This window comes from Augochlora pura, chromosome 2, assembly GCF_028453695.1.
Source record: "Augochlora pura isolate Apur16 chromosome 2, APUR_v2.2.1, whole genome shotgun sequence".
In the NCBI taxonomy this organism is placed as follows: domain Eukaryota; kingdom Metazoa; phylum Arthropoda; class Insecta; order Hymenoptera; family Halictidae; genus Augochlora; species Augochlora pura.
The window spans coordinates 8,309,225-8,337,169 of record NC_135773.1 but is presented as its reverse complement, the minus strand read 5'-3'; the positions used below and the strand labels follow the sequence as shown (position 1 = coordinate 8,337,169).

Genomic DNA, 27,945 nt, shown 5'->3' with positions numbered 1-27,945 from the left:
AGACGCGGCCGTGTCCGGTGATTGCCGGGCGGGCGCGTGTTACGTCGGCGCGCGATCGATGCGCCCAGATGCCTGGGATGGAAACGGAAGTGGACCAAAAGGAGTAACGGAGCGCGAACGGATCATCGATGCAGACGTAATGGCGGGCTATATTGATTGAATAACTGCGAGGGCCGTGCGCCGGAGGTGGAAACCGGTTAGGGTTCCCGCGGGACCGATGATTAACCGTGCTCGTAATCCGCGGAACTTGCGACGAACGTCTAAGACAATATTGAACGAAGATCCTGCCGCGCGCGTATACCTCCGATTCATCTCCTCAAATCACCTCTTCCCTCGCCACCGTAACCGACGCTCCTGCTTGCCGCTTAATTACGTCACCGGCCGCAGACGCCGTGAAGTTAATACTTGCGCTCGATCGGATCCGATTCGCGTAGTTAAATTTAGCCCGGGGGGAGCTTTCGCTTTCGCTTGCGAGGAAAGTGATCGCCTAGGCTATGGGACGAGTGTCTCTCCCTGTTTGCGCACCGCTTTCAAATTCTCATTTTGCGCGCACGTGTTCGACAGGTTCGGCCGGTTTTATTGCGTCCGACGACGATATTGAGACGTTTCACAGCGAATATCACGCGCGAATTGGTTAACGAGTAATTCAGGTTTGCAGGCGTCGATGATTGCGTTTTAGGGGAAATGTTTTGGAACCTCTGAACTTGAGCGGATGGACCGGATATGGCGATCGATGTTGGAGAGATCGGAACCGAAGGTGACGATGTAGGAATTTTATATCTATTACGCTATTGTTATTCGAGATTTTAGATGTATTTTCTATGGATTTTCTATAGATTCGCAAATGGGAAAAATGTGTGACTGGAGAATTAATGCTTGATCGTAATTTGTCAATGGCACCTGGTAGATACAGTTCTACTTGATGTTCTTTGTTCTATCTGTTGGGTGCGCTTGGTTAAATATAGTTCAAACATGGGTGACGCTTTTCTTGTTCGTGTTGAATAGAATTTTATTCTCTTTATTTATATAATTTATGAAAATCCCATTTGTAGCACAAGAATGTGTAGCACAATGTTTAAATATTGCTGCGAGAGAATAAAATTTCATTCCTAGTTAAAGGAACGGATGAACATTAACACATTGTTAATAATAATCACGAGTTAAGTCGTGACCGGTAGGTGATCGTTATAGAGCATATCGTACTAAAAAAAAAATATTAAATATTATATAAAAGATACGTTCAAAATTTCATTTCAATTCATTCGGTATAAATAAAGTTTATAAAAGGTTATTTATATCGTTCCACTTCCACGTTGAATTACGAAATAATAGCCGATGACACGAGACAGATTCAGCGTAAAATTGCCGGTCAACAACTAACAGCTAATTATTAGAAATCTCCATCACGAGTCCGACTCGTTATTATAGTGGCAAGTAAATAACAGCAGCGCTGGAAACAGCCGAGATACAACGCGACAGAAACAATCCTAGCCTCCCCTACGGTCATTTCCCGATAGCAGCCGCATCTCGGGAGACAATATCGCTTCGTCTGGCCATTCGAGTAGATCTCCGTAGTAACCAATCCGATCAAGATCGCCCTTTCCGAACCGTCGCGGAGAAAAACAACTCCGCAGATTCGGCGAACGGAAGTTATTATTATAGCCGTTGGAAAATTATGCGGGCAATGATATGCCCCCCCCCCCCCCCCCTCCTCCTCTCTCTTGGCTGAGAGGGGGGACGAATAAATCGCGGCGGATCATCCCTTCGCTGGATGGAATGATTCATCCGGACGACTACTTTCCTCCGAAGATAATCGGCCGGAAGTAATGAAACGGGACAACGGGCATAAATCCCGGCGAACGGTAAACCGGAAGATCGAACAGGATTTTACCGCGGAGAAATGGAAAGGCTGACGAGATTGCGGAGTCCCCCGTACGGAATCCGGACGGGCACAAGGGCCGCGGTAATCGGAGCACAAATAGTTACACGCGGCACGGTTACCTTACTTTCGCTGCGTGATCTGATTACGGGGAGGGGGAGGGGGGGGGTCTCTCGCAATTAACACGTTCGCCGCCGCGTCGACTGTGTCCGACGGATACGCTTCTGTGGGTGCACCGAACACGAGCGACGATCTTCATTCCTATTCTTTGAGTTGAGTAGGATTTTATTTAGTTTATTTATTTAATTTGTGGAATTCATTGTTGTAGTATAGGAATTTGATGTGTTAAAGCAGGCGTTGTTATTCACAGTTTTCTCTGCGAGGCGGTGCCGAAAATATAGGAAAAATTAAATAATTGTGTTAAAGTTATAATAATGGATTTTTATGTTTTTAGGATTGAGTGTCTATTTATGGTGTTGAGATAAGATAAGATGACATTAGCTTGTATCAGCAATTTTGTGAAATATAGGCTAAGTAAGTAACCCATCGAAGTTGATATTCACAGTTTTCTCAGTGAGGCGGAGACTAAGATATAAGAAAATTAAATAATTATGTTACGTTAGTAATATTGAGTTTTTATATTTTTAGGATTGAATGTCTGTCTATAATGTTGAGATCAGATAACATAACATTAGCGTTTGTATCGCCTGTTTCGTGAAATATAGGCAAAATAAATTATTTAGTTATTATTCAGTTATTTAGTTATTATTTATAAATAAGATATTTTTGGACATTTTTGGCGATTTTTGGCGACGGAAAACCTCTAAGAAAAAAAAAAAAAAAAAAAGTATCCCACCTGTGATACACTCCATTTTAAGGAAATAATCACAGTAAAATATAAAATATACGAAATAAAAATATTCAGACTCCTACAAACTCATTTCTATCATCGCTATTACCTTACCATGCCCATTTCCTAAATTTCTAACAAGAATTATTATTCTAATCCCACATAACAAAACAACACTATCTACAATATCATTTTATCCCCCAAATCACGACATTATCTAAGCACTTAGAACATCTACCATATTTCAAAGGTATCACTTTAATTACAGCCAGTCTGTCACAACCTGGCTACCGTATCATCACTCGATCCTATTAAATTCAAACACAGCCTCTCGCAACGTTGGCCATCGAGCCAGCGTAACGCGACACCGCGCGTTATATCCATATCGTTTTATGAGACGAATCGTTTCTCATAAAAGCCGGCCGTCGTAAAGAAAGGACTGGAGTGGACGGGGTCACGGGACGGTAGAGAAAGAACAGAGAGCCATCGATCGTATCAGTTGCATATTACAAAACATTAGATAAGCTTTATTAGACGATATTTTACAGTTCACGGTCGCGGCCGCGCAATCAGCGTCCGCGGATCGTGTTCAGTAGTCGAGGTCGAGCATGCAAGCGCCGCATTAATCTCGAATTCCCGGACGGTGCCTGATGGACAGCGTCGATTCGCCGCGACTTCCGGTTCGCAGAGATGATTGGATGGTCGTATCCGTTACCAGAAAATTGACGAAAGAACTCGCGAGAGATGAGGAGGGTAGAGGTTAGGCGCTTGCACGCTCGCGCGCGCGCGGACTGGTACGCGGTCCGCGAGCGGATTACTTAACGCGGTAATGCAATATACTCTCGGGTAGCACCTTAGTCTTAAATAGAGAGAGGTGTGCAAGCCTGCCCGGTGGTCCAGGCTCGGCTTCGATTCGCTTCTGTCTCCGCTGCGTTGTCCGACACGGTCTCGTCCCTCGGCGTTCCTCAGCAATGGGGGCAACGGATCAGCCCGTTCACGTCGCATTTCGCGCACTTCAGCGCGACGAACTCCGCGGTGAAGTCGTTGCGGTGCACGGACCTCTTGCTGCCGTTGCACACCGGGCAGAGCTGCCATTGGTAGCCGCCGCAGAACAGGCACACCGTGCACGCGTCGTCGCTCTGCAAAATGAAAAATGTCGGTCGTTCAATCGTTTACATCTGTTTCGATACGATCAGCATTTATATACCATATCCTTAATATTTTGGATAAAAGGACATGGAAATTTTATTCGTTCTTAATATTTACTTTGGTAAGACTAAACAATTCCTATTTCCTATATTGTCTTTATTTATATTCGTCTCGAAGATAAATAAATTCGAATAATAATATTCGTATTTGGTAGGTCATTTATTAGGTCAGTTATTACAACAAAAAAGATAAAAATTCACAAACCGTTTCTTAGACATCGTCAACATATTTCATAAAAATTTCATGATCTATTATACAAATAATTTTCTATAACAAAATTTAATATTATTCCAAGCTCAATAGAATCATCGAACGAATAAACAAAACTCTCTGCAACTCCTATACCTAACAAAGACTATCGATTTGCATAAAATATCCACGAGTCGATGACTATAACGCCTAAAACGTTCGACGTCGAGAGCGAAGGTCGATCTCGCAATCGATGAAACGCGAACGCGCGATGCTAATGAATCATTATGTGGAAACGATGATCTGCATAAACATCGCGGTAATCCGGTAGTCGGCGATAATAAATAATCGCCGGCGAATTGTATACGACGGATCGCCGATGACGGGCCGATCCCGCTTGACTTTATAAATTATGCGGATCGAGCGTCTCGTTTAATTGGAGGGCACACGGCGTGTCGGTAGACGGGGTATAACAGCGCCGGTAGACGGTATAGCGCTGGTAGACGCGGTATAATTGCAGAACATCGCGGTAATATAGTTATCGGAGTTGTAGAACGTTACTTATGGCTACACGATACAGTTGAACCGGCGCGGCGCGGTACACGGGTAACAGGAGTCGGAGAGGGTAGAGCCGGCCGCGGGACGAGACACGGGGTCGATCGCGAGATATCACGGCGGATACAGCTTCTGCGATCTTCCGACGGTTCGCGGGGTTGGAGCTGTATAGGGGGGGGGGGGGGGGGGGCATAAAACGCGCGCGACAATCTCGAATCAATGTTAGCTAAATCGTACATTTTAAAAATGGTCTTAATACATTTTTCTTAAAAAAATAAGGCATCGCGTAATTTATTTCTGATTTAAGGTTTTTATTTATAAGGAATTGATGATTAATGTTTTAACAAATTTCAATGCTTTGTTCAATTTAAAATTGGTATTAGAAATTGGTGAATAAAATTGCTATAGAAATTGCATAGCCATTGAACGTGAAAAAAAAAACAATTTTCGTAGATATAGGTGGTAGAAATTATGGAAAAAGAATATCTTGTGTGTATTATAAGATTATTATAGTTTTATAAAAATATGTAGACTATATAATAAATTTATTATAGACGAAATGAAATAAAGGAATTTCGTTTCAATAAAAAATGTCCAAAACGCAACTAGAAATCACGTAAAAAGAAACAATATTCATTTATTTATTTATCGTCAACTTATTTATTTATCATCTATCTATCTATTTATTTACTATTTCTTTATATCAGAATTATATTAGTATTATCTATTTGCATATTAATTTATTATCTCTTTATATTAGTATTATCTATCTATCCATTTCTTTATTATCTACTTATTTATTTATTTATCCATTAATAAAATAGAATGAACAGCAACATCATACACAATTTCATAATTGTGCCTATAATATATATATTTCCTAATTGCCTATATAAATTTATAATAATTAAATCAACCTTACCACAACCAAATTCATCATTAATAAATTAATAAAAACATTGCTAGACTCGAGGCAATTGACCTAAATCTTCAAACTGACAGCTACGCCGACCTTTGAGTATTCGCGAAAGTGCGTTGACACGTGTTAAATTTCGAGTGCCATCTTCCGAGACGACGGACAGTATAGAAATGCCTCTCCGTCGCGGCCGATTGCGCAACACCGATTGCTTTCACTTTTACTCATTTTCAGCCGCGTTCTTCGGGAAATACCTGAGGGCAATATAAATCGAATAGGCGAAACGAGGTGAATAGACAGTTCGGCTCCGTGGATCGTCGTCTCGAAATATGGATCGACGGGGCGGGGACACTTTCACTTCGCCTATCATATCTTCAAGACGAAGTGAATAATTGTTTCAAGCACGGCTCCGCGCCCTTCTGGTTTAACCCTTTGAATTGAAACCTGACGACTCAATATCAATTTGAGACATATATTTCTTGAAAATGGTATTTATAAATTGTCCTCACGTTGGTCAATGGTTATAAATAATAATGGAAATTGTATTGTACAATTAATATTTTTAGGAATTGTATTGTACAATTAATATTTTTAGGAATTCTATTGTACAATTAATGTTGTTAGGCGCCTGAAAAATGCCTTTTTTTGCTTTACGAAGAGACAGAGAATAGTAGACTTAATTCAACATTGAAAATGGTAAGAACATCAAATGCGTTTCATTATGAAAATATTCTAGAAATGAAAGAAGAAAAAATAAATGTAAAATAGAATACAAATAAAATAAAATAAACCAAATAAAACTGATAAATAAATCAAACGAAAACAAAATGAAATAAATGAAATAAAAATAGTAAATAAATCAAACAGAAATAAAATAAAATGACTGAAATAAAAATGATAAATAAATCGAACGAAAATAAGGTAAAATAAATAGAATAAAACTGATCAAATAAATGACATAAATCAGAGAAAAATAAGAAATACAGTCGCTGCAACGCCTGTCTCGCGCAGGCAACCCGGATCCCGCGACCGTACGCGTACACCGCGAGAGAAACTGGTTCAAAGCCAACGAAAGATCATTCAGAATGCTATCTTCTCTCGCAGCCACCGGGCCGCGTGTGTAAAACGCGCGCGTGTCCTCCCGCGCGAGTGACATTCGAACAGGCTCGGTGTGGAAGTTCACGAAACTTTGCCCGGCTCTCGCGTCGAAAACTTCTCGGGCCGATTTATCACGCCGCGAGAAAAGAAACTCGCGGCAACTCGTCTCGCCGCGAGCATAAATTAAGGAGAGGATCGTTCAGCAGCGGCCGCAACTGCCGCGGAGCGAGAAAAAAAAGAAAAAAGGAGAAGGAAAGAGTTGAGCGGTCCGTCGAGACGATGGGAAAACCGAACGGAATCCGCCTGGGTATTGACACGACAATCGTCGAACGCCGAGAAGTTTCACCTGAGCGCTTCGATGACGGTGTACGCTTGGCATTCGGCGCGTTAATGAAATAAACCGCGCGCGCGCGCGCGCCACCACTGCGCCGACTACGCGCATGCCTTACGTGGAAAGATGAGAATAGCGATGATACACGTTATGCAAGAATTGCGTAAAGACACGCCAATCGGGGGGGAAAGGATGTACGTCGTGGGCGTCGTTTAATTATGCATTTTTAGCCGACGCGTCGAACCCTCGCGTAATTGGCCGGCTTTCGGAAGAATGGTTACGTTCTGGAATGGTACTTTTATAATCGTCGGTTAACCCTTCGCACTCGAAAGGTAACTAAAATTATCTTGTCAAGGTTACATCGCTTGCAAAGTTTAGATTTATAAGAATTGTTTAAAATGAAGGCGTTGGTCGCAAGAATCAATTTTATACGTATAAAATGTAATTTGTTGTATTAAAAAAATTGTTTCAGTTTTGCAGTGATGATAGCTTCAAGGGCAAAGGGTTAATATTGCATACGATTTTTGTATTCTTTGTTTAATTTATTTACCGGATTTATTTTGAGGATTTGTTTACCTGCTTTAAAAATTAGGGGTAGTTTCAATCGTGTATTTGATACTGATTAAAATTAGAATAGAATTTTTACATTCTAGTTCCTTGTGAATTTTTTAAACATTGCAATGACTTTTTAAAAATTGTTTAAAACAGTCATAAAGAATATTTGATGGAATCAATTTAGTATAGAATTTTTTAGGGGCGAACAAAGTTCAATTAATAAAGCATAAATTACAAGTTATGGTTATTCCAAGATTATATAATTCGCATAAAGCATCACACGTCACTGTCAATTCCACAAAACAAAATTTAAACAAACAATAGCCATATATCAGAGACTAAGAGCACAAAATATTTCTAACTCCTCTTTTCTCCTCTTAATTTTTCTTTCAGGTGAATAAACGTCAATTAACAGCGTAAAAAATTAAATTCCCCTCGAGAAAAAGGAAATATAAAACTGCATCCAACCAGCAGAAAATATACATTACACTGCGCATATATCGCAAAGATGAAAAGTAAATATCCCAGATCGCTTCGCGGTGAAATTTTCGCTTCTACGTTCCTCTCGTAATTCGAAAGTCATACCGAAACGGTATGCGGTTCGCAGTTGCGCGACGGCACGCCGCTCGCCGCGCGTTAACGCTGATTAAAGTTGCCGACCTTGGTGCTTTGCTCGACGATACCACCGCTTTGCAAAATGTCGCGTGTCGTCGTACTTCTTCCTTTATAGAATTCTCCGCGCGGCTATCTATCCACGTGCTGCTGCGACGACTACGACGACGACGAGGAGGAGATCGTTGCTCGTTCGGAACGTTTAATTACTGGAATTTCTGTTTACGTTTCTTCCAACGCTTGTGCCGGGCGACCAGAGCTCGATTTATTAACCCTTCGCACTCGGATGGTGACTCTCAGGCACCACTAATATTGTTCTTTCAACCTTTAAAATAATTTTTATAGCAACAATGTTTAATTTTAGAAGAATTGATAAATATGGCACTGTTAACATGAATCACGAGAATTAATTTGGTGTATTATAAATTACACTTCGTCGCTCAAGATGATAATACTATAAGACAAAAAAATTATTTTAGATTTAGAACTAGAATGGCTTCGAGCGCAAAGGGTTGATGGAGGTACTCGAACAAAAGAGACGACGTCGTCCGCCAATTAGAAACTTTACTTCCGCGACGGAGAGTGAAACCTGTCGACTAAGAAAACCAGATAAGAATCGGGAACCGCCGACACTTCGAATGCCGTTTCGACGATACGACACCTTTGAAACCGGAAGTCTGTCAAAGATAGACGTCGAGTCTGCTTTCGCGGAAGTGACGGAATGAAGGAGCTATTTGTTTTATTAGTTTTAAAGTATTTGTACTGTTCGATAAAATTAAGTAAATATTATAAGTCTATATTAATATATATTGGGTAATATATAATGCATAATATCATAATATATAATGTAATATAATATAATACTATAATAATACATAATATAATAAAATAATATGATAATGATAATATAATATACAATGTATATATATTTATAATATTTAATTAATTTTAGAAAACAATATAAACTCCAAAATGGCCCCGAAATCTACATCTACATTATCTCCATATCTACATCATCTCTCAATCTACACTATCACTACATCTATATTGCCTAACTAAATAAATTTGAAAATAATTAACTCCAAACTCAATAACTTCCCATCTAAAAATTCAACGTCAGGCATCTGCAACATTTCGCGTCCGAGTAATTAGCGACGTAGCGACGAGGCGCGGCAACCGGCCTGTCGCGGTTAGGGCCCGTCGAAGGACCGAAGAAGGTGCCCATCAGGAAAGTGATAGTGGGTAGAGCAAACAGTGTAAACGACCTTTACACGCTACAAGGTAAACCTCAATAGCCACGACATCGAAATTTATGATCGCGGTGGAAAAGGAAGGTAGGGTGGCAGCAGCAGCAACCAGCAGCCAGCAGAAACAGCAACAGCAGCGAGACGGCAGATATCGTCGGATAAAAGTGAAAGGATCGGGGCAACCTTGCGTTCGCGCGATTGCACGGGCAAAACCGCTGGCCAAGTTCCTTTATACTCCGGTGAAGTCATAGGGATCGGGAGAGGCAACCATACTACATACATACATACGTACGTACGTACACACGGGGAACGGTGTGTTTCCATTCTTCTACGCAGCGTAGATATTCCGCGGACGTGGAACGCACAGCCGCGCGATGCGGAATTTCTGAGAAACGGCGGCAGATTCCTCTCGGGCTTAACCAAAGGATTATATATCGAAGGATTATGGACGGCTCCGTGCCTGCTCCGACGTGATTACCCGCCGTACACGATACCCATCGCGTATCCGAGAATTTATTTCGCGTTGCATTAATTTCCCATGTTCTCGATGTTTAACGATTTCATGGGCTTTTATGAGGATGTTTTTGTGTTATATATGTTTATATTCCTGGGTAAATCTTCATCTCTTTATACTTTTATAATTTATATTTCCATGTTTATTTTTATTTGTTTATACTTCTATTTGTATATTTATTTGTCAATCTTTATCTATTTATATTTATATATTTATCTTCATCTGTTTATTATACTTCAATATTTATATTTTCATGTTTATATTTATTTGTTTATATTTCTATTTTTATATTTATTTGTCGATCTTTATCTCTTTATATTTACATATTTATCTTCATCTGTTTATTATATTTCAATATTTATATTTATATGTTTATATTTATTTGTTTATGTTTCTATGTTTATATTGATATGCCTATCATTATCTGTTTATATTTATATGTATATCTTTGTTTGTTCATATTTCTGTGTTCATATTTTATATTATTCATATTTATTGTTCATATTATAAATTATATTTATATTCTATATTATTGATATTTCTAATTATTTTCTATTGTAAAAAAATAAAGTAACGCCTCGAAAACAATCTATGGAACTAATCCAAGTACAACATAACCCTTTTACGTATTTACGGAGGTTAATGACGAATATACGGTACGGTAATGAAGAGATACGATCGAGACAGTTCGTCGACCTATCGCGGTCATAATTATTTATGATTAACCGCTAATCGACGCGGTCGTGACAGGGCGAAGAAAATCCGGTTGATTAGAGAGCGGGAAAATTAATGTGGAACTTTTAATTACCTGGTACGGCTTCAGCATGTCCCTCAGCTCGCCGGACTCGTTCAGCCGCTCGACGGTGTCGAATCCCTGCAAGAAGAAGAAGACGGAAGTTTTAATGACTCGCCGCGCAGCGTCAGAAGTCGCGGTCGCGAAAATGTCGAAAAAAAAGAGACCAAAATGATAATTATAAAAATTTCCCCGCGGTTATTTACAGGGCGAATCGTCGCGGCGGCGTGCGACATAATTAAGGAACAGATGACAAACAACCATAACGTCCACGAGTCTGTGGACTTTGTCGGTTTATTTAGGCTTTGCTTGTTTAATGACCGCGGTGACGTTAATTGCTCGTAAAAGTGTCGTGTCGTGTAATGATCATTGGTAAATGATGTATAATTTAGATGATGTGGCTTGTAATTATAATCGATAAAGGTTTTGTGATTATTACAGAAATATTGAAATTGATTGTCGGTATAAAATATATTTATATTATCAGTATAAAATTTAATAAACTTGGTTAATAATTTTGTAACTATGTTTACATAATTATTGCAATGAGGAAAGTGATGCTTTGTAATTTATAGTGTAGCGAGGAATTTAAATATAATTTATCCAAGTTGTCTATTTATATATGATGGACAAGTATCAGGAGTTGCGCAGCTTTGCTATAGCACGTGCACCAGAAACTTCGTTTTAACGGAATGGTGTACATAGTGTATAAAATTTAATAAAATTGCTTAACAATTTAACTAAAACTATATTTATGTACTTATTGCAGATTAAAAAACGACGCATTATATATTATAGTGTAACAAAAAATTTAACTATAATTCCTCGAAATTATCCACTATGTATGATGAATAATCAACATGGCGTTACTATAGAACGTATTACCTTGACATAACTATTTTTATCTAATTATGGCAATTAAAAAAGCGACGCTTTATACCTTATATAGCGTAACAAAGAATTTAGCTATTATTCCTCGCAATTCTCCATTACGTACGATGAACAATTATTATGTGTTGCATTACTATAGCGTTACGATAGCGTACATAATCTTGACATAACCATTTTTATGTAACTATAGCAATTAGAAAACCGACGCTTAACAATTTATAGTATAACAAAAAGTTTAACTATTATTCCACGATATTACCTATTACATATAATGAACAATTCTCACGACTCGCATTACCATGGCGTCGCCATAACATACATAACCTCAACATAACCATTTTTACGTAACTATAGCAATTAGAAAACCGACGCTTTATGTTTTAGTATTTTATAGTATAACAAAAAGTTTAACTATAATTTCTCGAAACTACCTATCACACATGAACAATTATCACGTGTTCCGTTATCATGTTGTCGCCATAGCACGCGCGCCATAAGCGTCGTTGCCCCCTAAAAGTCAAGAGGAAAATCATATTAAAATATTTACGACGCTGATAGCGGAGGCGGTAATCACTCTGGTTTCGGTGTGTTAAACCAATTTTCCAGGATTCGCTATAGTTTATGGTCGAACCGTTTTCACGGCGTCGCGTAAACTCGACCGACGGCGGTTGGACGGTAATGAACGTTTTATGAAACTCCGCGGGGTTTAAATGGTCACGTACTCGAACGGTTTTCTCACACGCCCCCCCCCCCCCCCCCCCGCCCCGCGAGTTCCGGCCGAGTTTTCCGTATTTCCGCTTTTATTCTCGCTAGAGCAGGTTTCACGATCACTTTCCGCCCGGCCCGATCACTTTAATGAAAAATATACCGTTCGCTCTTACGACGCGTTCGCCGCCGCCTTTTATTTGACCAGGGGTGATTAAACTGTACCTAGGGATCGTCGAAATTTAATCGAAAATTCGATCGAACAAAAATTCCACCAATAGAAATTTTGATCGATTAAAAATTCCACCAACAATAAATTAATAATATTACTACGCTTAGTGACAACAAAAATAGAAATACAGAGAAGTTAATATTTTTGCAATATTGTTCCTACTAATATATTTCATAAATCGATGAACTAACCTAGAATTAGCAACCAGATATAATGATCTCTAATAAATACTCATCACTATATATTAATAAATATATTACTCAAAATATCAACATTTAATTAACAATTTGAAATTCAGAAATTTGTCGCAATTGTTTAAATTTCATCGCGAAGGGGTCAGAAAATATATCTTCCTCGAAACAAGTAGAAAAAAGAATCGTGGGAAAAGTAAGGTTAAGAAAGACAATGATCAAGAATCGAATGACACCGAGTGTCCGATTCGCGACACCTAACCAAGGACACGTAGATACTGTGTTCGCGAGAGCCCGTGGAACCTCGAAAGTCGTATTTTTTTACGACCGATGTTCGCGCGCGGCTGTCGCAACGGCATTACGAAAAGGAACGATTGATGCCTTTCACCGAACGCGATCCGCGTTTCTAATCCGTCAACGGCCGACCAGGAAGAAAAATCATCGAGGGGAACGGCGGATCGACGGCGAAACAATGCGAAACCTATTCACGAAGAACTAATTGTTAGTCCGCCGATACGAACTTGCAATTCCCAGCTCTCTTTGCGCGTGTCTACGGAATGATTCATAACTCGGCGACACGGGCGTATACGCATCTGGACGACGAACGGCTGACGGCCGACCATACTTCGATGGTTCAAGTAGGTCGTTCGAATCGAACGACTTTTATTAAAGAATTATTCCTGATGTTTGCATCGTTTGAATCGAAGTAGGGTATTATTTGAATTTGTAGGGTATTATTTTAATTGTTTTGGAGGGTTGTTTTAAATGTTTTTTTAAAGTGATTATCTGGATGAATTATTTTTGGTCGAATTTTTTATTTGGGTCAACAAACAAATAATTTACCCATTATTCATTTATTATACAGACAAATAAAACAATCAATTTGTACATTTCTCAATGACTGCAAAATGGCTTTCATTTCCGTCACGTCAAATAATAACAAAAATTAAAAAAGAAAGCATTTCAGTTAATGTTCCCAAGACTTAAAAAATTCAAATAATTGACAACAATCTTAAAACAGTTACTCTGCATTTCAATAAAGTTAACAAAAATTAAAAGAGAAAGCATTTCAGTCAATGTTCCCAAGACTTAAAAAATTCAAATAATTTAAATCTTAAAACAGTTACTGCATTCCAATAAATTTATTACTCTTTAAAAAGCAATCGAATGCTTTTCACCAAAGGTTGTACATCACATTCTGGACAGAAGAGCTGAACAGAAGAGCTCAAGTAGCTGCCAAAAGTTGCGTCGCGCGTTGCTTCACACAAGTCATCGTTTCTTCCAAAGCAAAGCGGCATCTTGCCAAACCAATCCAATAGAAGAAATCGAAGACAGTACGAAATCCTGCTTCTCGCGGTGTTCGGGGTGTGCTCGCTGGGATAGCTGTCCATAACAGGACGATCGAATGCATGGAAATCGCGCGGCGTGGTCGAGCAGGAATGCAGTCGGAGCGCGGCCTCTCGTTTGCTCGCGAAAGAGGGGGGGAGAGAAAAAGATAGATAAATAGATAGATAGAGAGAGAAAGAGAGTAAAAGCTAGACAGATAGATAGAGAGAGAAAGAGAGTAAAAGCTAGATAGATAGAGAGAGAAAGAGAATAAAAGCTAGATAGATAGATAGATAGAGAGATAAAGAGAGAGATAGATACAGATAGATAGAGGCAAAGATTGATAGATAGAGCTAGAGAGAGATATAGTGAAAGATAGAGAAAAAGAGAGAGAGAGAGGGAGAGACCACGTCGTTCGTAATGTCTTGCAACGCAAGCGGCTCGCCTTTCTCTCTTTCTCTCTTCCGTCCGTCTTGGCCTCTCTTTCTCTCTCCCTCCCTCTTTCGCTCCCTCCCTCTCTCTCTCTCTTCCTACCTCTCTTTTTCACCCCGTCTCTCTTTCTCGCCCAACCTCTCTCTCTCTCATCCTGCCTTTCTTTCTCTCTCCCTTCTCTCTTCCTCTCCGTCTAGCCACCCGGCCTTGGAGCGGCCTGACATTTCGCTTTTACGCGTTAAACCGCGCCGCTGACAACTGTCGCGGGACCATTCCGAGGATGAGCCGCGTCGATCGTCCCGGTCGCCAAAGTCCCGTGTCCCGGGAAATTGGGCAATTGCGGCGGCGATGATTGAACGGGCGCAGACACTCCGGACCAGCGGCGGAGACGTGTCCGGCAAGCGGGATAAGAGGTCCCTTTCGGTTTTCGGCGAGGATTCGACGGCGCGCAAGAGGGAACGCGCCGGGAATCGCGACGCCGAATTATCATCGCGAATCCTCTCCGCTCTACTACCTCTCCGCTCTATTACTCTTCGCTCGCCATCTCTTCGTCGCTCTGGATATTGAAGATAATCCTTAATGTTATCTAGCAATAAAGACGCGCGATAATTCCACTCCGCTTAGTCGTCGCGCCTTTTAGTTTCTTCTTCCTCTTCTGTTCTCTCTGTGTTCACCTTCGACTCCGTCATGTTCACGATTATATAAGGTTTTCCAATAGGGTCGATGGTGACAGTCTCTAGCGGTCATGTTGTTCTGAATACGTCGATTAAATCTGTTGTTTTATATTAAAATATTATTATTAAATCAACCGCTCTTGAAAAAAGATATATAAAAGATTTTATATATTTACTTAAACATCCGACATTTCATATGCACCAATCTAATAATATTCTTAACGTTCTTATAATAAATAATTAAATGTATACAATGTAATACAAACAACAGCGGAAATACAAATTTGATCGCCGCAGGAAATAAAACCTCGAGGGGTGTGGAATGGGGGGGGGGGCTGTCGGATTGGACAGACGGCAGCCCGGGTTACCGTTATTGAATTTAGATCGGTTCCATATCGCGCGACGCGGATTGCTCGAGTCCGCGCGCGGAGCACAGGGGCCGATCAATTTATTGAGGATAATTCGAGATCGCCGGTTCGTTCCGGGGGCTCTCCGCCAAGAATGAAATTAAAAATACAGTTGCAACGATAACGCTTTTATATTGAGAAACACGGCGACCGGGGGCTTTTTCAATCAGTCCGCTCGCAATCTCCCCGCGCCGTTCCGTGTTTTTATTCATTATTTCGTGGAGCGACGGACGAGGTACTTCCCTTTCGCTGAATAGAAATTCGGCGGAAATGGAAATGGTGTGGTGGGTGTCGTTTATTTTTTGGGGGGATTTTAAAAATCTGAATATATTACTGATGTTTGTGTACTGGAAATTAGCGGGCCGAGATTTTTGCTTTTAAAAATTGTTAGAAGAGTAAGGTTTATTTCGTGAGAATTAAGAAATTTAATTAATTCCTTCGATTAGTTAATAATAATAATCCCAGATTCTACAACAAAAATACTTCTCCTACAATTTACTAAAAACACTTATACAACATATTCATAAATCTCTCATATCGTAGAATAATTCTAGAATAACAAATCAAGAGAAACAGCGCCCAATCGATAAAACAAATTCGAAAACGATCTAAAAAATAGATCGCCACAGTTTTCAATAGATTCGCCGCAAAGATCGCATAAAAAGTCGCGTGCTCCGCGAAACACGAAAACCTCTCGCGCCTTTAATGACCGCCGAAACGAATTCAGCATTCGAGGCACACGCGAAATCGAAATGCGCAACCTTGTACGCGAAACGAATCCGAAGGAATACAGCGACGATATCGCGAGCGCCGCTGAATAAAGAAAAAAAAGAAAAAGAAATGAATGAACGTCGGGGCGAGGAGAACGCTACTCACGTAATTGTGTCGCGTTTCCATTACGAAAGAATTCCATCGCGAATGAAATCGCGGCCGATGCAGCGGCGGCAACGGAGACCGGCCATTTATGAATATTTTACAATGATCGCCGTGTGGCAACGGGAACCACACGCCGTCGCCCTCTCTCTCTCTCTCTCTCTCTCTCCGTTATCATCCGTTTCCATTGACCAGCATTGGTCACGAAGCGGGAGCACTCAGCGCGCATTAATTAGACGGCAGTCGGGTCCTATCGTCGTCCGCTAATTGGGCCAAGGTAACGGCTGCAAAGTCTAATCCGATTATTACACAGTTACACGGCGGGACGGTCGCCTTGGCGGGGCGGGCTCCCTTTGTGGAACTTCGCACTGGAGCGGACACAACTTTTTCGGAACTGCGCAACTATTCGAAGGGGAGGGGGGCCACTTCAAAACGCAGACTCGCGAACTCGCGGACTCGCGGAATGTCGAGCACGCCGCCATCTTGGATGGCAGATCGTAAGTCGAAGCGTTTGGATCTTGTTAACACCTTCTTAAACTATAATAACGAGTTAGACTAGTGCACAATTCGATCTATATTTTACGTGACAAAATGAAAATATTTTAATTTATATGACAATAATTATTTTTCAATTTTTGAAATCTAATTTCTCATGATATCAAAATTATTTTAAAGCGTGCTGTGACAATTTTAGTGTCACCTCGAGAGCGAAGGATTCTACGTGACAAAATAAAAATATTTTAATTTATATGACAATAATTATTTTTCAATTTTTGAAATCTAATTTCTCATGATATCAAAATTATTTTAAAGCGTGCTGTAACAATTTTAGTGTTACCTCGAGAGCGACGGATTAATTCCTGGTTTCATCGCGTTCGGGTCTTAAAATAAAATAAATACTCAAATATATAATTCCTATAAAAATTTTAGCCTTTATTTCAATTTAACCCTTCGCCGCAAAAATTTCACTCGCTCGCTTCTTCGTCCGCGGACAGATCTCGTCGATGCACTAATTACGCTCGTACACGTGTACGCGCATTCTAAATCGTGACCCGTGGCGAAAAAAGCGTGGCTCGAAAACGCGAACGCGAAGTTGTTCTTTCGTGCGGTCGCATTATTAATCGAACACGTCCATTGGCTTTCTACAAATTACAACCAACGGATCCCGATTTGTTTTGCTAACGTGAGCAATTCCCATCGGAAGGGTTCTTGTTTCCTCCCTAAAACAGTATTATTTCGACGGCTGGTTTTCGCGTTGCAACGGCGAAAGAGGTGGAAGGAAAGTAGCTGCTTTCACGGGGCGGGTAAAAAAATCGGGCGGAACTGCGGGAAGAAATTTTTTCTACGCGTTGGGGAAACTGCGTTCGTTATTGAACTCTGAGAGTATTGGTTGCATTATTAATGGAATTATTAGTTGAATTCTGAGAGTATTAGTTGCATTATTTGTTGCATTCTGAGAGTATTAGTTGCATTATTAGATGAATTATTAGTTGACTTATTAGTTGAATTCTGAGAGTATTAGTTGCATTATTAGTTGAATTATTAATTGAATTCTGAGAGTATTAGTTGCATTATTAGTTAAATTATTATTTGAATTCTGAGAGTATTAGTTGCATCATTAGTTGAATTTTGAGAGTATTAGTTGCATTATTCCATAAATTATTAGTTAAATTACTAGTTGATTTCTGAGAGTATTAGTTGCATTATTAGTTGAATTACCATTTTAATTCTGAGAGTATTAATTGCGTTATTAGTTCAATTATTAGTTTTATTATTAGTTCAATTATTAATTGAATTATTAGTTATACTATTAGTTGAATTGTTAATTGCATTACTAGTCACATCATTAATTGCACTACCAATTCTTAATTCCACAGCCATCTCTTCGCTCTTCTCTGTTTCCCTTCTCCATTCCGTCACTTATTAAAACGCGCAACTAGCTGCTCCTTAAACAATTTTCGCAGCGATTTTCGGCGACGTAATATGCTACAATATAATTTCAGGAGCGTGTTTCGACGAGCTAAAGAGTACGGACCGGAGCGGTAAACTTTCTTCGCGCGCTCGACCAAGCAGGTAAAAGTATCGTAAACGTGGCGGCGCAGCGGCCTGAGACGAGTGTATAATAATTCGCGATACGACCATCGCTGGAATAAGCAGAACGTCGCCATTTCGCCGCGAAATAATCTGTTCCGCCGAATGGAACGCCGAAATCGAGTACCTCGGATCTCCCACGGTTTTCTTGTGTGTTTAGGGCCTCGACTGCGACCAGCTCGGAATTCTATTATGAGTTTACTTTTCGCGTGAACGCGAAATTCCAGAATTCAATTTCGTGCGCAAACAATGCAGCGTGCGCGCCCGTGGCCGATACGTCGTCGAAACAAAGTTGCTTTTGGGTCACGATCTTCGCCAATTTTTTTGCAATGTGTGCGCAGCGGTTGCTGCCACGGTTTAGCAACAAATGGCGGTGGAAATAAAAATTATAGACGGCTGGATAAATCGAGATCAATTAATAATTAAATAATTAGAAGTAGTGCTAGAATCCAAAAGTATTATGAAGAAAATGGTACGGAAAAGTGTTAACATCTACGAACAATGTCTTGACACTACTAAAAAATTGTACCATCAATGTAACAATCGCAAAGCTTACGAAAAGAATAACTTAATATTTCACTATCTTTAACTACAATTAATAACTTAATATCTCTAGGAAGATATTATACTTAATACTGTCATATTGCACAATTTAAATTTTAAATAATAATTATCTAAATTTCGAGGCGACTGAAATCAACACCTGCTTCAATTAAAAACCACTCTAAACTAATAAATTAAAAATATTGACCATTACATTCCACAGTAAGGCAATGATTTTTAGTATTAAACAATATTAAATTTATTCTAATTTTCCACGGTTTAAAGGTCAAATCGAAATGTCACTAAACTCGCGGATCGAGGCCGCTAACGTATCGATCCAGGATCCGTACGATCGATGCACGCGTACGCTGCGTACAAAAGCCTTTCTTCGGTTGCGTAACGGTGCCGCCGTTCGCAGATTTCCGGCTGGCGGATCCGCAAGAGAAACGATTCGCGGCGCGGTCATCTTTATAACATTTCGCGGGCTCGGTTTCTCTCGCCGCCGCGTCCTCTCGACTTTCTCGATCGTACGTTCAATAGCCATCGATTGCGCAACGCGACATCGGCCTTGCGAGAAATTCGCTGCCGCGAATAACACCGGCCGGTGTTCCGGATAGAGATACCCATAGAAGATCTATCTTTTTTGGTGGATCGAGCGTAGATTCCAGCGACGAAGACGGAGAAATCGAGAGCAGAAAGGGTTATTTCTTTTTACTCGTAATTTGATAATAGTTGAAGCTGGAAGTTATACTTAATTCAATAATAATTTAATAATTAATATCGTACGTAATACTCATAGTTATAGAATAATACTTATAGTAATGCGTGGTAGTTGTAGTTATAGTTAATACTTCTAATTGTAAGTAATATTTATAATTATAGATAATATTTATAGTTACACGTAATAGTTATAATTATACATAATACTGAGAGTTATACATAATGCTCATAATTATACATAATACTTATAATTATGCATTATGCATATATATAATTTATCCTAGCCGATGATTTTCAAACTTTTTGCATATACCGTTTCTCTTTTAATTTACAATTTTTAAATTGCTTATTATGTTCCCCATATTACTCGTTTTGCATAGTTTTTACTAGCTGGTACATTAAAACGTAAAATGAATAAATAAAAATTGTAAAATAAAGAAAGCAAAAATAATGGAAGCAAATATACTGTAGCAAAAAAAATCAACGTATAATCGAACAGTCTTTCGCAACAATTAATTTTGATTGAAAATACAATTTATAATTCGGCAAAAACGTTTGCATTGAATTTTGCAGTTCTATTTTCAATTGTCAGTAATGTTTATAATATCGTATACTGGGTTTCGCGTTTATATGGTTTCATTATTTTATCGATCATTCGACATCACTCGCGATGTTTAATAATTTCACATTTTTAGAAAGTCGACCGGGCAAAAACAAAACGTAATTGCAATCGCAAGCGTTCTGCGTGTTGTCCCAGATTTTCTACAACCTATAAAAAGGTAGACAAACATACACGGACAGACAATTACAATAATTAGCGTTCTACACTTTCTTTCACATTCCCTGCAACCTATAAAGCAACACAGAGAGAACCACGCTAATCGTCGCGATTAGGTTTTCGTGTTTCACCTGCTTGTCGCGATTTAAAACGCGCGTTTAAACATTTACACCTGCGCGAAGATGTATTTTTATAAACCTAGTCGATGTTTCAACTTTATCGAAGCATAATAACGCTGTTAATAGACAAAAAAATTGTTTGTTTTATTTTTCTATAAATTTTTTAATTTATATTTATATTCAATTATGTTTGTATCGAATTGTAGTGAATTATATTGAACTAATTTATATAAAATTATATTCACATCGAATTGTATTGAATCATATTGAATTAATAAATATAAAATTATATTTATATCGAATTTTATTAAATTATACTAAATTAATTTATATAAAATTATATTTATACTGAAATTTTGTGAACAATGTACCGCGGCTTTCAATTAACGCGCGAAACGCTGCGTCAGATTTTACTGCTTAATCCAAATCAGCGATAAACCTAATAACTAAAAATAACAAACTGCAATAATAATAATCTCTGTAATTAAAATTACGGTATTCCAGATTTGGTCCGAGCTCGATCATTTATTCAGCGGCGGCCTAATCAAGCACAGAAAATCGATGTCAATGACGGTCGACGGAGCGACAGGTTTGACGAGCGTCGGTGCACCGTCGATCGACGCGAATGCTCACGTTTCATTATTTATTGCTCCCATAAACGATGCTAACTGTAAAACGTGCTCCTTATCGCGCGACACGTGCAACAACGCCGCGTCTATCGATAATCTACAGGAAGCAAAGTTTCATGGTAATTAAGGGGCCACATAAATTAGCCGTTTCCCGATGCGCGAGCGCGCGCGCGCTCCGTTGACCACCGATAATTATCATCGGTTCGATTAATCGATCATTAGGGGCGCAACCGTTTGCGTAAACCATTTCAATTACATAGTTTTCAAATAACACAGTTATTTCCATGAAATTATACTAAAATAATCTTTCTGGCTTCTAAAATATTTATTTTATGTATATGAAATTGAGTCTTGTGACTCATACAACAATTTTTAAATCTAACCTGACATAACCTCACATGATCTTGGCATAATTTTGACGATGGTAGTAATATAATTTTGACATAATCATGGCATAATTTGGACGATAGCAGTAACGGTAAATATAATGGTAAATAGTAGTAGTAACTGGTAAATATTTAAGAGAAGAAGAAAAAGGGTAAAATTTCAGCGTACCAATAGAAATAAAAAGAAAGAAAAAAAAGAAAGTAAGAGAATTGGCAATCTAGCGAATTACCATTCAACATACACTATGAGTCTTTCATCCGAGCCGATGTAATCGACGAAAAGCTAGTGGAAATAAAAGAGGTGGAAAGCGAGCGTGCACCTTTCCCGCTGCAGAAACAAATTGGAAAATTCTTGCGGCAAAGAAATTCCGTGTTACAAGTGTTTCCAGTAACAATACTTGGTTCGAAATTCAATATCACAAATTCCTAGAAATTGTATACCAAACACTGGATTAGTTTCATCGTTTAATATGATTCTTAATTATCGACTTTTGTGAATGTTATACGTCGGTCTCAACAATTTAATTATCGCAAAAATTCGTCTAATTTTCAAATATTTGTGGAAAACGATTTTTCGCGTTTTATAAATACTGCAATTGATTTATAATATTTATAGATACAGTTGCCTGAATTTAATAAATGTATTTCTATTTTAAAAGCCATTTTTGTTTTTTCGTGGCTGTCTGTTAACAAACAAAACTAATTGGTTGAGATTTTGCTGTCTTCTGGCCATACAAACACCGTAATTTTAGTATACGGGGAGTCCTAAAAAAAATCCAACAGTAAATCCTAAAACAGAAGATTCTCGAGATCATTTGAAGCAACTTTTTCCTTTACAAAAATTTTCTACGAGGCTTCGTTTGCGAGTTATTAATAAAAAAAACGCTGACCAATAAGCGACAAGATCAATTGGCGCGAGGCAGCCAAGCCAATCAGCGAAACTAGGCTTCCGCCCCTCCTTGACTCACTCGCCTCGCGCCAGCGGAGCACGCTTCTCATTGGTCAAAACTTTTTCGTTAATAACTCCTTAACGAAGCCTCGTAAAAAATTCTTGTAAAAGAAAAAGTTACTAAAAATAACCTCTACCATCTCCTCCTTCCAAATTATTATACATTTACCAGAACACCCTGTATAAATCCGTCGGAAAATTGATTAATCGATCAGAAACGTACCCCGATGTGTTGTCCATCGATGAAAAGCTGTGGCAACTGTATCGTGGACAGACCAAGACGGTCCCTGAGCTCGGCTTGAAGCTCCGCGTCGCCGAACAGGTCCAGCTCGTCGTATTTCACCATGTGCGTCCTCAGGATCTGCTTGACCTTCTTGCAGTTGTAGAACGTTTTCCGTACGATGCCGGACGTCGTCGTGTAGACCACCACTTTGCCGAGTTCCTTCTTTATGTACGCCTGTAACAGCAGACGAGGGTCTTTCATTAAAAATCGTGACCGTGTGGAACTCGAGTCGCGTGACGGATTGCGTGTTACGCGGCGGTCGCCCGGCTCCAAGAATTTCGCGGCGTTCTTTAAATGTCCGTCTGGTGTCACGGAACTCTCGGATATTATTCATGCGAATTTTAATTATTTATTCGGGTCTGTGAAAGGGTTGTGTGTTTGGCTAAGAAAGAGATAGTGTCGAGACAGTGATATTAATTGTGATGTTATGCGAGACTATGGGTGGCTTTTGTTAATTGTAGAAAGTGTTAAAGAGTTGGGTGGGTTTGACGAATATACTCGTCAGGGAGAAATGGCAGTATTTTGTAGATGACGAGTATATTCGTCAGGAAGAAGTGACAGTGTTTTGTGTCGTGATGAGTATATTTGCTGTAGATAAGTGACAGTATTTCGTGTTATAAGGAGTATAAGCGTCATATAAAAATTACAATAGTTCGTGTCATGACGAGTATACTCGTCAGGGAGAATTATAACAGAAAAATTTATTCAATTATATTAATTTCTTTATTTTTAAAGTCTATAATCAATCAAGAAGCAATACTTTAAACATGTTGCCTTTTTCATAGAATGTAACTGCATTTTTACATCGACACCAAAGCGCGTCGTTACGAAAAAGGTTATGAATCCCTGGAATCGGCGCGCGTCGCGTTCCCGCGCCCGTAGAATCCGACGCGGAACTTTCCAGCGCGAAATTACAGATTCCGGTCCCGAGAACCTTTGAAATGAAACACCGGCTTACAATGGCGATCTGCCGAGCCTCGCAGCGTTTCGCACTCGAGTTTCCGTGGAACGCTGAGAAAGCACTGATTCCAATGGCCGACACGAGCCCCAGCGCTATGCGTTCGAATTGCAGTCGCTGTTCCGGAAAAGTAGCCGCTCGAACTATCGTTAAATTTTTGCTGGAACCGATCAGTATACTCGGTGATAACTACAAGCTTTCTGCGAGAGTGTAATTGTTAAATTTTGGGACTTTATGTAAATTTTCTATTTTTGTAAAATAATCGATGAAAAAGTTGAAAACTGAAAATTTAGTTTGGAGAAAAATTGAGTCGACTTTTTTAAAATGGTGTAAATTTTTTTAAATTGTTGTGAATCATTTTAATTTTTCTGTTAATATTAGAGGGTTTAGTTTACTGCATAATGACTGAAATATTTTTTTTTTAATTGCATTATTGCCTGGAATAAAAATATTTAAAGAACTGCCATTTTTCGCTTCTTCATTCAAGTTTCAAATTTTAAAAAATCCACTTGGCACTTCTCTATAACATTAATTGTTTATTACAGATTACGATAAAATTTTCATTATGCATACAAGTTACCAAGAAGTACCAAATGCATTTTTTAAACTTTCTCCATACAGAGTTCTCTTATTATAGGTTCCGACAAAAAAAGAGAAAAATCGTCGATTTTCTGACATTTTTTAAATCCAAGTAATAACAAAATTTAAAAAGTCATTGTACGATGCAATAATCCTTCAGAAAAATTCGAGCCACCCAGACCAGTTTTAGAAAACGTTATACCATCAGAAACGTGTTGCCACACACGCGTCTATTTTTACCAGGTGGACAATGCGTGGAAAGGTCGCGCGAAGGTAGCCGTGTAGGTGGATGTTGCATTACGAGCATCTCGTCGCGGAGAACGATAAACGAAGGTTGGAATATACCGTCAGATCGATGACTTTATCGCAAATAGCACCGAACGCCTAATCACCAAGGGCAGAGCCTGGCTACGTCATCGCAGGAAATATTTAATCCGTCGATGCGAGCAGAAATTGGATCCGATCAACTGCAACGATAGACGCGTTCCCGCTTCGGAATGCAGAGCGCGGTACGCATTGATTGTCTCGCGGCAACTGCGCCGGCAAAAGCGCTCCGTGCGATTATAACTAGTAATTGTGCGCCAAGAATCCGTGACTTAACCTAAAACGAAGGTAATCGTCTTTAATCCTTCGCGGTCTTGCGTTGATTGGGACTCGACGTCGCGATTCGTTTCGTCGCATTTTATGACGAGGCTATGACGAGGCTTCTATTTGAGGTTATGCCGGAATAAAACAAACAAATAGAAAATACAAACAGTTTCAGACGATGTCATGCGTCCCCGTATGCACTGGTTGAAAAAGTTGACCAGTTCGCATAATGAATTTATTTCTGTGCGATGATAACGTTTTTTTAGATGTTAACCTAAAAGTGGCAAAGGCAAAAGTCAAAAAGTGGATTTATAAACTAGAAAGCTAACTCGTGAGCAGTGCAGCAACTTTGAATTTTCGGTGATCTTGATCTTCATCTTGCTGTATCGAACCCCAAAAAGTGTGTGTTTCAGTGCATATCTTACCAAGTTAACCAAAGAAGTAAATATTAGTAATAAAATTTTCAATAAAATAAAATAAACCCATCTTTTTCATCCAATATCTTAGCAGCGCAACTTACTCTGTGATTGACGAATATACTCGTCGTGGCTCGATTCTGGCGACACAAAACTCTGCGCACTTTTAAATGAGGGCGCCACCGTTAACTGGTTAAACTAACCCGCCAAGCGAAGCGCCGAAAGTCACCTCTCGTCCGCGAAGGATTAAACGACCACGTGACTGGCTTAACGCGTTGCCGTAAGACGATTTCCAAGGACGAGAGATTACTTTGATACGGAGCATCGAATAACGAGAAGCGCCGGAGAGATAATTGGCGAAATGACTGAACAGCCCTTAATGAACGATCCCGCCGTGGTAGGACGCTCGTCGCCCGCCCATTCAAACTTTGATCTTCGTTTACATTTGCATGCGCTGCGTCGTTCAAGGATATTATACAGGGTGTCCCAAAATGTCTCGCAATCGGGAAATAGGGGGTACCTGTGATCATTTCAAGTAACTTTTTCCTTAGCGAAAATGCAATCCGCGGCTTCGTTTACGAGTTATTAGCGAATAAAGTTGGCTGCGCGCGCACGCTCTAACCTGCTGTTACCCACGCGAGGAACTCTATTTTTGACAAAATCTACATTGGTAAGAATACTTTTGAGGACTGTTATTATATATTATATTATATATTGTATTGGACTGTTGTTATTTAATTAATTAAAGCTAAGCTAGAGAGTTAATATTTATCATAAGGGGTGGTATTAGAACTCTTTCGCATTCGAAACATTCTAGTCAAATTCAATTTATTCAAATATATTACAATAAAAATGAATTTTCAAGATTGGTCAAAAATTAGTGTCACCCATATTTGGGTGGCGCGGCGCTCAACGTGTCAAACGTATCCGGTGATAAATAAATAAACCATCCATTAGATTGATTTTTGCGTTCGACTTATTTGTTAAAAAATTCAACAGATTTCTCTTCTAAGCAACGATGGTACGAATACTTATGGGACCGACTGTATATACACGTGTCCGGCGACGCGCGGCGTCGCGGCGCGGGCGGTCTCATTGTGTCGCTAAACCCATTTCATTAACCTGTAAACGGGCTAACCGTTTACGCCCGATACGTTCCACGATGCTTGCTCGCGCGATTGTCGTCCGTCTCCGCTTCTATTTGCATAGCGGGCGCGCGCCCGCGCGTTCGCCGTGCACGATCGAGCGAAGTTAATGGACTCTTCGCGTAGGCAACGTGCCGGCGTGGGCGTCGCGAGAGATAGATAATGACAACGCTGGCCCCTCGCGATCCGAAGAGTATCAGAAAACGGGACTGGCATGTGAAGAAACACGCGCCCACTGGAGCACGCGGCGATTGCATAATTGAAACGGGAGACGGTTCGAGCTCGATGAACAGGTGGACGGGAGCCGCGACTCGCGACTCCACTGACCTGCTTCGTGCGAAGTTGTCCGCTCGCGACGGGATTGAATTTTATTCTAGACGATGTTTATTCATCGGGGCGATTGCGTGCTGTTATTAATGCGATGTTTGATGAGTATAGATTAGGTAGAGCAAAGCGATTTTTGAGATGGTGTACGGTGTAGATGTGGAGTGAATTATTTATTGAGAATGACGGAGACTTTAATGCTGGCTTTAGAATTTGTCGGTGTAGTATGTATAGGGTGTCGCGAAAATTAATTGTAATTTAAATGGGAGGTTTTTGAAGTTATTTGAAGTAACTTTCTCCTTATTGCGAATATGAGTTATTAATTTAAGAATTATTTTTTTATTACTCTTTTGCACCCGAGTGGCGACTCTGAGGCATAACTGAAATTGTTGTATCTCGTTATAAGATTATTCTAATATCGTCAAAGCTTAGATTTAAATAAAATTTTTGACTGTTGTATAAGTTACAAAATTTAGTTTACTTTTTCAAGATTTAGTAAAATTATTTTGGATTTACAATTAAAATTGCTTCGAGTGCAAAGGGTTGACAGAAAACATTGATCAATCAGATCAGAGTTCGCCTCTAAAATTGTCACTGTTTTTTTTTTTTAAATAACTGTTAACAATGCCTCAGAATTGTAATCCACAGTCTTTCTAACACTTTGACATGAATAAATTACACTTTAGACCATAAGTTGACATTCTAAAAAATTACCAATCAACCTATCAATCTCACAAAATAATTCTTATATCGTACATATACAAACTAGAGTAACAGCTGATGATAATTTAATAATTATAATTCTTGTTTAATTTCTTCTCAGACAATAATTTAACAAACAATTTCGAGCGAATTTAGGAGAATTTTTCACGTAATATACCAACTTATAAAATGCCAAAGGAACTCGTAAATGATCAGGAAAACTTGTAAAATGTCAAAAAAACTCGTAAATGTTCAG

The 27,945-nt window shown here is 39.4% G+C and overlaps 1 protein-coding gene across 2 annotated transcripts in view; it reads right to left on the bottom strand.

The window, feature by feature from the left end:
* Window positions 1–3,231: 3,231 nt before the first annotated feature.
* LOC144477806 (uncharacterized) overlaps window positions 3,232–27,945 on the bottom strand; it is a 61,137-nt gene continuing 36,423 nt past the window's right edge. For both annotated transcript variants that reach the window (XM_078195547.1, XM_078195551.1), the window contains exons 3-5: window positions 22,918–23,151; window positions 10,764–10,829; window positions 3,232–3,868 (exon numbers count right to left, since the gene is read on the bottom strand). In XM_078195547.1, coding sequence (XP_078051673.1) covers window positions 3,695–3,868; window positions 10,764–10,829; window positions 22,918–23,151 — 474 coding nt within the window. In that variant the 3' untranslated portion in view covers window positions 3,232–3,694. The remainder of the gene's footprint in view (window positions 3,869–10,763; window positions 10,830–22,917; window positions 23,152–27,945) is intronic.